This window comes from Ostrea edulis, chromosome 5 (assembly GCF_947568905.1).
Source record: "Ostrea edulis chromosome 5, xbOstEdul1.1, whole genome shotgun sequence".
In the NCBI taxonomy this organism is placed as follows: Eukaryota; Metazoa; Mollusca; class Bivalvia; order Ostreida; family Ostreidae; genus Ostrea; species Ostrea edulis.
In genome coordinates, this window is record NC_079168.1 from 59,197,000 (window position 1) to 59,209,347 (window position 12,348).

Below are 12,348 nucleotides of genomic sequence, written 5' to 3' on the forward strand. Positions count from 1 at the left end.
CCTGACTTAGCTATGAATAGCTGAAGAGCTAAGTGCACAAGTTAAAATGTCACTATAAGATACAAACCAAGAATATTGAGGTTTAATAAGGAAGGAACTATCTCTGCGACATGATAACCAAGACTATCGAGTTCTGGATCATATTGATTAAACAAAACTGGCCACAAGACTAGGAGGTCACAATACAAGCATAATTCCTTTAGATATTCGTTTTGGCCTCAAACCGTGACCATAAAATAGGAACAGACTTCAAGAAAATTTCGAGTTTGAACATTTCTTTTCTTATATCAAAAACACGAATAGGAAGTTGTACGTAAATCTGGATTTCAAGACCTTTGTCTGATTAAAGTATTTGTCTGGAGAGTTTTCACGTGAATTGTCATATTAACATAACTGCACCATTTCTGAAAGTTATGCATTGAATAATTTGACCCCGTCTTTCAGTACTTTGATTACTCTCTGTATGTCTAAGCTTTAATAATTCGTTCATGGTAGATTTGATAATAAACCTGAGATTTGTACTATCACTTGAAATTTGAATAGCTATAGGGCAATTGCGCAAAACCCGGAGATGTTACTTTTACAGTCTTTGTTTTATGTTTAGTATGTTGAAAACTGTTTCCGGTATGTAGTCAACGTTGGCAAACTCAGACAATCGTTATTTTCTTTCCTCTAAGCCTAAGGATATCTTACGTATCATAGAAACAGAGAGTCTAAAACTAGGTGATTCTCGAAAAAAAAATTCGTAAAGTATTTGACTTTGGATTAGAATTTCATTGCAGTTCCTACAAAATGTCTGTGAAAAATTTTACTGTATTTTCTGCACTAGTGATTATCTTTGCATACCTAGCAAAACTTTATTTTGATAAAAGCTTAACGAGTGGAGATAGAATGAACCACATTTTGTCAGGGCTTCTGAGAGCAGAGAAAGAAATTGAGGCCCCTAGAACCCGCGTAGCTTTAGGATTCGGGGGTTGCGAGGATTTGATAGTAGATGGAATGACATTTATAGACAAGTTTAAACTGGAAGCACCGGGTAATCCTACACATTATGATTTTGTGACAACAAAGGACGAGGTGTCTCAACTGTTTGGCTACTTTTTTCAACATGGTGCTGCTGCAGAGTATGTGCACTTTTCAATAAGATAGTTTTTGGACCTTGAAGTATGGAAATGAAATTTTACTTAATTGCATAAGACCTCATATATGACGTTCAGTCTGAATTACAGACAAGTTGCCCCATCAGCAAATCACCCCAACAAGTCACTCCCACTTTTTATCAAGTCACCCCCACCTAAAAACCAACTTGCCCCACCTTAAAGCTAACTACCCCTACCTGAAAATTAACTTGCCTTTAGACAACCAACTCAACCCAATGCCAACTTGCTCTCCAACCAATACCCTTGCCAATATTCTTTAATTCCACACTCACACTACAGATTGATACTTTATATGAAACTGCACATCTTATCACCAGCTCACTCTATGTCTTAATTTTGAGTACCAGTACATACTCTTTCTTGTTTTGTTTTTTTTAATTTGTATATCAAAAGTGTCACAAAAAGAAATCTTGGGTGTCTGGATGAGCTATATGTAGCATGAAAGGAAGTTAGTAATCCAGTTGAGGAAAGTTAGTTTTAAGTGGGGCAAGTTGATTTTAGTTGGGTGAAGGGTTTGAAACTAAACTTAACTTTTTACATCATCAGTCCTGCTGAATTGATTCTAGTAGGTACAATTTAAACTAGTCCAAAGAAAAAATTTCCAGTCCAAAGTTTTCCAGAATCGCAAGCTCGGTCCGTCTACACGCCAAAAAACTCGGTCGTCATATTTTCCCATTCAAATTATATAACCTATAAGTATTGACTGACATTTCACAAAATCATGAAAAATCAATAAAATGTTGTTTTGATGAAAAATGTATGAACCTTTGCTAACCATTGTAATTGTCTTTTGCCAATAAATATTTCTATTGTATTCAAGTACTGATTTAATAAAATGTATGCTGTTGAAATTTTTATTTCAATGTATACTATACAGCCCTGGTGCCTTTGCACTTCATTTGAAATAAAAGATACCTTTGTCACATTGTAGAGAAATAAAATTAATGGCGAATACATAAATTGTAGAAGGTTGTGCTACTTTACAATGCCTGTAATACTTTTATTAAAAACAACCTTTGAACCTTTCATGAAGTAAATGTAAAGAAGCAGTATGTTTTTGTAGGAGGTTTGTTAGCAACAACACATTATTTAAAGAAATGACTGATACAGCATTCTCCATGGCTAACCATAAATCCATCCTTGGAGGAAATGCTCCAGTCATGGCAAGGAGGATGGCAAATGAGGGAGCAGAGGTGCTACTGGGGGCAAGGTTTACCAAAGAACTCAGGCAAACTCTACCTGACACTGTCAAAGGTTTGAGATGATTTTAGAAATTTCTTGAAGCTTCTTAAATTTGCAATGAAGTGTACCAAGTGGTATACCATATCTGATCTCATTTTACTTGCAGTGGTTGGAGATGATTTGGATGTAAATGATATTCATCTGTTACTGGAATATAAATCAGGTGATAAATGGGGCAAGTTTACCTCTCCAAGGGCTAATAGGTATCTAACATAAGAATAATATTCCTTTATAGTTTTGTAGTATTAAATTGTTCGATTGGAGTATAAAACAAGGTATTGGTAAAAAAAGAAGTAAATTTGTACAAATATCACCAGTGACTGAAATCAAATCGTAAAATTTGATTTCAGGTTGATTGTACACAGCGATGAGAGCAATCCTTATATAGAAACTTTGGAGGGGCTGGAAGCTGAGATCCAGTCTTTTAAACCTTCAGCACTGGTTGTTGGAGGCTTGCAAATGCTGGACAACTTCCCTTTTCAAGAAGGTATAAAAATAAAAATTTTGAGGGAAATTTTTTAATTTTTCAAGTTCCACACTCTGCAGATAGTTAAGAAATATCCAGTGATTATGCTAGTTACATACACATACAAATTGTGAATAAACTTTAAAGCAATGGTTTACAAAGAATATTTTGAATTATCAACTTTATTGTCAAGTACCCTCTCTATGTTTGAGATTATTTTGTGTATGTGATTTAACAATTTCAGCATTAGAATTTTTTGATTTAAAAAGATTTATTTTTACTTTTTAAATTGAAAAATAATTATTTTAGGAGAAAGGATGGAAAGATTGACCAAACTGAAAAAATTGTTAGCATCAACACCAAAAAAAACAAGTATCCATTTTGAGCTGGCTTCATTTACGGATGAAGCATTGCTGAGAGAAATACGCGACAATGTTGTTTTGTACTCAGACTCCCTGGGTATGAATGAGCAAGAATTACCTAATTTGGTTAGTATTTTAACAAAGGGTAAAGTGACATTGGTAGCTGATGCTTATCCCAGAATTGCCTCAGTGTTGGACCAAATGAGACAGGTATACAACATTTTAAGTAAAACTGAAGAAGTGGAAGGAAGGAGAAAACTGACAAGGATTCATGTCCACACATTGGCATATCAAGCTATATTGACAACAAAAGGCAGTCAGTGGAAAAAAACGATGCATGCCACAGCCAAAGCTTCCCTGACAGCTTTCAGGCATGTCTGTGCCTCTAATTACATTGACACAGAAAAAGCCAGACTTATTATGGACGACTCATTTTCCACAAGCACTTACCAGTCTGCTCAACGGATACCACTTGAGGAAAACCGACCAGTTTCGTGTTGGGAGGAAAAGGATTATCAGATTTGTGTGGCTCCAGTTCTGGTGTGTACCAAAGTGGTTCAGACAGGTGGAGGTGGCGACAATATTTCATCCGCTGGTTTACTGGTTCAAGTGGAATGATGAGAGTGGAGAATGGAGATTGAATTTAAAATACAGTGGTGGAATAGCTTGATAGCTAAATGTTGAGATGGGAAATTTTAATTATTTTCTATGTATATATATATATATATATATTTATTTGTGTGTGTTAAATTTTCGGGACGAGCTGTCCTTTCTTCAGGACAAACGAAAAGAATTACATTATGTGGCCAATATTAACAGAGAATGATAACAGAACAACAAAAACTACATATAAATACACCTAGCACTACAACTACACTAAATCTACAAACGTATTTACGCCGCAGACTACATGTTTTTGGTTTTTAGGCTTGCCAGTCAATGTTAAAAGCGGAGCAAATGAGGACATACCCTATTCATCCAAAGAGCTGTATGATCCACACACACACACACATAAGCACTGAAAAGGCCACGACACTGTTGATTATTTAAAACTAAAATTTTCGACACAACCCACGTCTTTATCAAGAGACATATATTACATAAACAAATATCACACACCTTTATACACTGTCATGCCATTTGTTTTATACACTCAGAAAAGAGGTAGTTTATACCCATTACCAACACCCTTTGGGAGATTGGGGTAAGCGGGGGGTATTCTTAGTGAGCATTGCTCACAGTACCTCTTGTTATTGTTCATTTATATGAGTAAAATTTTGTTTATGTGGAATTTCTGGTGAAACCTGTATTGATTTGTTATAAGAATGTTGCATGTTTATATTTACAAAAAGGTTCCTTAGTTATTGTAAAATATACGTCTACAGGCACATGCTCCTTATATATTTCAACATGCAGTGTTGGTAAACAACATTAATATATGGAAAAATTTATTCTCTATGATTCTATGCTGCCTGTATTATTGATATAAAATTAATATATTTTAAGATAATGTTTTAACTGAGGATTATAGATAGACTTGTTAAATTGATGATTAGGCAGGAAAATGACTTCCTTATAACCGACAATTCCTTATATTAAACTGAGTTCATTACATGAAGAATTAAATTATTCCGTATAACTGAGATTTCTTTATAACCAAGTTCCTTATGAATGAGCTTTACTGCATTTGTTTATTATATCGTGTATTTCATTTGGTGCTTTTGGCGCATTTATAACTGCGGATTTATGTCGATTAACACCAAAATATATTATTGTTAATTTCTAAAAATAAAGTAAGTATGTAAGTCAATAAGTAAAAATAAAAGGTGTGTAAAAATGTGTGTAAATCAAATTGTATGTAAAAGAGATTCTGTTTAAGAAGTAAAGTTGTCAAAGCTTGTTTTGAGTTTCAGCTTTGATATCTTAACAAAATGTAATGATATCCATTTTCTCACGAACATGCAGCAGTTGTATGCATACATGAATCTTGATAAAATATAATATGTCTATTCTAATGACTCTGCTGGGAATTTTGGCAGAAATGTAAGTAGAATGTAAATTTAAGAATTAAGTTTCATTTTTGAAAATACATGAGGGTATGAACTGCACTGCTTCATGTCGGCTTACTTTTCTTGAAGCGCTAACACACTTCATGAAATATGCCATTGGGAACATAACAGCTGATGCCCTCATTTAAGTTATTTTCAAAAATGAAATTTATTTCTTACGTTTACAAGAGGTGTAAATTCCACTGTTGTTAGTTAATGATTGTTCATTGTAGGACCGTTTATCTGTGATTTATATGACTAGATTATGCATCTGTGATCTCAAATCTTGCATCCTGCAAAGCAAAGGGGTAAATTTAGCATTGACTAGCAATGAAAATTTCACAATCTTAACATTCCTGAAAATTATAATGATTAGAAGTCATCTAATTGTCAGGTATTGAATGAGCTGGTAAAGTTCAAGTTTACATTATTATTACTATGAAATTATCAGTAACATAATTACCATAGTCAGCTGAATGAAGTAACCTTTGATGAATTTTGAAAATAAACTTTCCCAAAGGAGTTTACAGCAATTGTGTGATGATGCATACAACTGAATTTGACCTGCAGTTGTCATGACATTAATTCCTACCATGCCACTTCAATTCAAATTCGTTTTAAAATCTTTATTCTATATAATGTACATTTTGGTACTGTTGGTATTTGGAGTATTTGGCTGATTTATCACAAAAAGTCATTCGAAATATTGGATTTTATTTTCAGTACAATTTTCATTATATGCAATGATAATTAAAATGAATGGAACTTTTGGTGAATTGTTGTCGTCCACCAAAATGCCAATATATTACCAGAGGTACCTGATATATACAGTATTTATATTTCTATGTTAATCAAATGATTACTTTGTCTGGTGTCTACTTAGTATGGACGTTCAATGAATCAACATGTGTGTTACACCAGCAATTATTACTACAGTTGAGTAGAGATACACTTCTGTCCCATTTTAATTGTCCTTTTTTCTTGATATACTTTATATAAATTTTTCATCTGTGATTGTTGTGATTTTTAGCAATTTCAATTATGATAGCATAATAATTTGAAAGAAATGAGCAAATTACCGGTAAATTAATGTTCAGGTTGAGCATGTTAATCATATATAGATGTAGCGATCTGTGATAATCATTTCATGCCATAGAACCACAATATGATGAGGAATATCTAATGCAGAATGCCACCACAATCCATATGAAATGCAAAGAAGTTTTCTGATTTTTGATAAATCTTGTTTTATAAATTTTAATGACCAGTACAAGTGTATAATGATTATGATGTGAATGTTCATGCACGGTCATTGTTCAATAATAACTCAAAAGTGTTCTGTAAATACATATCATCATACTTTATATCAGACCTATCAACAAATGTAATATTGTATTGTCATTCATTATGGAACAGTAAATTTTAATGATAGTGAATCTTGTTTATTAATGAACATATGGTTTTTAAAGCTCAAGTGGGCTTTCATGATCACTTTTTATATGCCTGTCAAAGACAGGGTGTATTATGGTATGGCATCATCCATCTGCTTGTGCGGACCTTGTAGACAAAATACAAAATGAACTGTAAGCTACAGGTCTTACAACTTGGTACATTTGATCACCATGATGAGAGGAAGATGCCTATTGTTTTTCAAAGTCAGAGGTCACACAGTCATAGTATCACTTAATAGGAAAACTTTGTAGGCAGAATACAGACCGAATTATTGGAGATAAGACCATCAGACTTGGTACACATACTCCTCATGCCAAGAGGAGAATGCCTATTGTTCTTCAAGGTCAAAGTCTAAAAAATATGCTCAGTAGAAAACATCGTAGGCAAGATACAGATTGAATTGTTGGGGCTAGGACCATCTAACTTGATACACCTTATGCGAAGTGGAGGATGCTTATTGTTTCTCAAGGTCAAAGGTTAAGGTCATAGTATCACTTAAAAGAAAAACCTTGTTTTCATTATGGATACAGATATTGCCCTGAAATTTAGTCACAAGCTTCCTCTCGGAGGAATATTAGTTCAGTTTGCATTTCAGCTGAATTGGCACTATGATCTATTTTAGGGGTAAAAGTATAGGTTAAATACTAATTATGTAACGGTAATGATCTTTGAATCTAGAAAATAATAGCATTCATCCTCATTAAGTGATATATTCTTCAAAGAAGTGTCATTGCTAAAGTTTAGATTAGATTTCACCGACCCACCCCAAATTAATTTCTTATCATGTGACAAAGTTATAATTACCTACTTCAGGTAAAAGAACCATGATAAAGCTAGCCTTTCTAGGGCCAGTTAAGACAGTAGGTCCAGTTAGCATTTCACAAATGCAATGAATGTGTGGCAGTCGGACAAATTAATCGTCGCCAATGGCCATAGAGCTCAGTTGGTAAAAAACCTGACTGGAGATCGATTCAGGGGGCCCAGGTTCAAATCCCAGTCTGGTTTTTTGCTTTTTAGCTCACCTGAGCAAATGTTGTCTCCGGGGATGTTTATAAACATTTCCTGTCCTTTACAATCGCCATGTCCATTCTCTCAAATTCTGATGGGAATGTATGCATCACATATATAGGATATGCAAGAGATCTCCTTTTGTACTTTGTTAGAAATGCCAAGAATAAGTATGGGGAAACATTTTGCTCATATAATGTTCATGCCCTTTGTCATCTTGCTGATGATTAGAAAATTTTGACATATCACTGAATGAAATTTTAGCATTTCCATTTGAAAACTACATGCAAAAGTTAAAGAAGAGTGTCAGAAAGGCACAGAATCCTACGGAGTTAGAGAAAACAAGATGTCAACAAATATCAAGAGAAACCCATCTACACGTAGCCACTAGGAAGAAGGATATAGCTGTTTTATGTTGAAAAACAATAGGATTGTCATCATAAGAGAGAAAAGAAATGACCAAATGTATGTTTATGACATGATAAGCAGAAGAAGCCTGACCAACTTCTTCACTAACCCATGCAATTCTAGCTTCTTAGATGTATACTTTGTTCCATCACGTAGAGTTGTGTATCAAAGAATGCTGGTTGAGCATGCTGACATAGAGAGGAAAATTGTTTATCTTCCTTATGAGGGGGGTCATGTTATGATTCCTATGCTTCATGGAATAGAGCGATTTTGTGAGAATGGAGATTTAAATAAACTAATTTGCAAATGTTACGGGTAGTCAACACTTTGGAAAACACATTTCATATATGTATACATGCATGTAAGTGAAAGGTGAAGATAACGAACAATGATCAATCTCATAATTTCTATAAGCAATACATAATACAGATATGGGCAAACACGGACCTCAGGACACACCAGAGGTGGGATCAGGTGTCTAGGAGGAGTAATCATCCCCTGTCGACCGATCACACCCTCCGTGAGCCCTATATCTCGATCAGGTAAACGGAGTTATCCGTAGTCAAAATCAGTGTGCCAAGAAGTCTAATAATTTGTAAACTTGGACTGATTCAAACTTAAAACATTTGATTTTGTAAGTGTGCATAGATATTTTTAATACATATTTGTTAAGTAATTAAATGTGCATGAGCCACGTTCATTGGTAACAAGATGTCTGTGAAATATTCTTCCAGAATGGAAAACATCTGGAGTAGAGCAGTTTGGAGAGAGGATGATCATGAGGAGGAGGGTATTATCCCAACATGTGTTTGAAAGACAAATATATGTCATGTGGCCTAAAGGAATAAATGTCCTGAAAGCCATGAAGGAAATGAGACGTCCTGAATTAAGACAATTGGCTAAAGTTTGAACTTGTCAAGCTGAAGTTCTCGTCAGGTATGAAATGTCAATATGATATATTTATTTTGATTTTCGAATCTCAAAGATTGCCACATTGCATGGAATCAGAGGACATACAACAGAAAATAATACCATCGCTAAAAATCTACATTGTATGATTCGCATTTTTTCCCCCCGATTATAAAATTACTTTCGGTTGTATTTTCTTAACCTTATTCAGAAAGCTGTTCGTCTGTCTGTCCACAACCCAGTGTTATGATTTCGTCTCAGCAATAAACCTTCGTATTTGGTGAACTACAAATGGCAGAAACATTTTGATAAATTTTTAATAGGATTCATCATTCATGCAGAACTTGTCATACACGTGTCTTTGTTTTCTTTGCAAAAAAGAAAAGAGAGTGTGAAAAATATGATCTAACGACGACAGAGGAGTTCACTTCAAGTGAGGAGGAGGATGAACCAGCAAGGCGTTATAGAAAGAGGAAGAATTCTGATGATTTTGTGACAGGTTAGATGTAATTGTCTTTACCATCCACAAATAAAAGTACTGGTGGATACCCCATGTCAACTGAGAGTGAGTGTCAAGTCGTTCATTATTTTGTAGAACTTGAACATAATGTATCTTTCTATCTTAATGCTAATGGTGGTTATAGATTTTGTAAACACTTTATAATGATTAATTCAGTGGTATTCTCATCTCTCATGAGTGTCATTGAAATCAGGATTTCAGAGAAAAGTCATACAGTTACTCTTAGAAATAAGAGACATTGCTAGATGAGGAGACTTGGGTGGGCCATCAGGGAGCGAGGATCCGTTTGTGATCCAAGAATATGATGATATGGAAGAGTTTCTCACCTTCAATGATTCATTGAAGGATGTAGAATTACAAGCCAAAATGGTTGATTTTTATTATGTTATGAGTTATAATGTTATAAAATATTTTAGGATATTCTTACTAATATACAAAAAAAAACTTTAAAAAATAACAACTTATTTCTCACCTTCATTGATTCATTGAAGGACGTAGAATTACAAGCCAAAATGGTTGGTTTTTATTATGTTATGAGTTATAATGTTATAAAATATTTTAGGATATTCTTACTAGTAAAATTTAAAAAAAAAACTTTAAAAAAATAACAACTTATTTTTATTGATATTTTAGAAACTCAATCGAAAGGAATAAAAGAAAATCTTCATGCTAAACTTTCTTTGAATTTGAATAATTTCAACAGAATATACGAGTATTTGTTTGGTTTTAGAAAGCTAGAATGAGGACAATGGAGGAATGACTGCAGGAGACGTACATGTCAAAAATGCTATATAAAAGTGTGAAAGGATAGAGAATTAAATTGTTAAACAGAAATGCCAATTTAAAATATCTATAACCTCCTCCCCAATTCTTGTTGCATAAGCACATACTAATTTGAGATTATTTAATTTGTGGTTCATTTATTATTATTCATTCTTTTTTGTAGATGCATGACAAATGCACTTATGGCGAAAATGAACATGAAGGGGGAAAAGGGGAAATTTGCATTTGTTTCTACAAATGTATGCAAACTGATCAAAGGTACACATAATCAGAATTAAAATCAAATTTTATAAATTTAAAGTTCAGCATAGTCAGTGAAACATCTTACTGTTCATAAAAAGGAAGAAGGTACCTACTAAATCAATTTATTGTACAACCATTTGAAATATTGTGTGTTTAATTTATTTCATATGATACAATTTTAAGAGAGCATCATTCAGAGCCGCCGCGATACCACAGAAACAAAGATATATGATGAAATGGGACGTTTTTTAAAGTATGCACCTGGACGTATTGGTGGAGGTGGAAAAGGAAAGGAGTGATGGTAAATGAATATAAGATGAAATATTAAAAAATATATGTATCTGTGGAACACGTTTGAATAATTTTCATTTGAATATCATGTATCTTGATCGGAGCCATTCTTGGCACACTAATTTTGATTACAGATTACTCTGTTTGCCTGCATGATCAAGAATATAGGGCTCACAGCCGGTGTGACCGGTCAACAGGGGATGCTTACTCCTCCTAGACACTGATCCCACTTCTGGTATATCCAGGGGTCAATGTTTGCCCAATTCTCTATTTTGTATTGCTTATAGGTGTTATGAGATGGATCACTGTTCGTAATCTTCACCTTTCATTAGTTAGATGCATATTTAATCGCAAACGTACATGTATTCAAGGACACTTGAAAATATTATTTGAATATATATAAATGAAAACTTGTTTATATTGCAATTTGCCTTCCTTGCAAAGGTTTAGCCAAATATGAAGTAAAGTTTGACTTACTGCAGTACCATAAATCATGTAGATAAACATTGGAATTCAAATGTCTCGAGATTTGATCTTTTTTACAGCTGCAATTCCAGAAGACTGGGATGAAGGAAAACTTTTTTTAGAGAAAACGTTTCTTGTGAACTATTTGTCCATTTCAACTTTTTTCCATCTTATAGAAATCTTCACGAGAACAGCAGTAACCAATCAGTTGTGCGAACTTGTGGCTTATGGTTCACTTTTGGACAAATCATGGTTTATTTTGCCTTTAATAAGGACTTATTTTGCAGTGTGAGAGTTGCTTTTGTTACACATATCGGTATGTCTTTTTATCATGATTAATTCTTGAATAAATGTAATTGCTATTGATCTCAATTTTGTGTAATGTTATGATTAACAGTCACAATACAAAGGGTATTTGTCAATTCTGTTCACCTATCTTGCCAGAAAGTTATTTCATTGATTGGAAGTGTAGGGGAATGTATTTAGACATTGACATCAAGTAATTCATTTTCGAACATAGAAGTGCAATGATAATTTTTGGAAGTTTTCTTCAGTCATTTAATATCTTATTACATCATAAGGTTTAAAGTCAATGTATTTTCAACCTGTTTACAATGTTGCTTCAACCAAATATCTTTAGAATGACATCGAAATTTCATGATGTTTCAACGTTATATGCAACCAATATTCAATGTTGAAGAGCAATGTTGATACCTGACATTGCTTCACCTTTCATACACAGCGTTTATTTAACGTTGAAAAGTGACATTGATATATGTCGTTGATCGAAACACCGTTGATATTTGACGTTGCTTCACCTTGCATATACAACCAAAATTCAATGTTTATTCAACGTTGGAAAACAATGTTGCAACAACGTTGATATGTGACATTGCTTCACCTTTCATATAAAACCAAAATTCAACGTTGAAAAACGTTGACTCAACGTTGAAAAGCAACGTTTACTCAACGCTGAAAAGCAACGTTTATT

At 33.7% G+C, this 12,348-nt stretch overlaps 1 protein-coding gene across 1 annotated transcript; it reads left to right on the top strand.

The window, feature by feature from the left end:
• The first annotated feature begins 602 nt into the window (after nucleotides 1-602).
• LOC125651907 (ADP-dependent glucokinase-like) lies at nucleotides 603-6,714 on the top strand. Its single transcript, XM_048880750.2, has 5 exons — nucleotides 603-1,124; nucleotides 2,224-2,414; nucleotides 2,509-2,605; nucleotides 2,753-2,889; nucleotides 3,178-6,714. Exons 1-5 carry the CDS (start codon nucleotides 793-795, stop codon nucleotides 3,846-3,848), a joined length of 1,428 nt encoding a protein of 475 aa, XP_048736707.1. The 5' UTR covers nucleotides 603-792; the 3' UTR covers nucleotides 3,849-6,714.
• The last annotated feature ends 5,634 nt before the right edge of the window (nucleotides 6,715-12,348 follow it).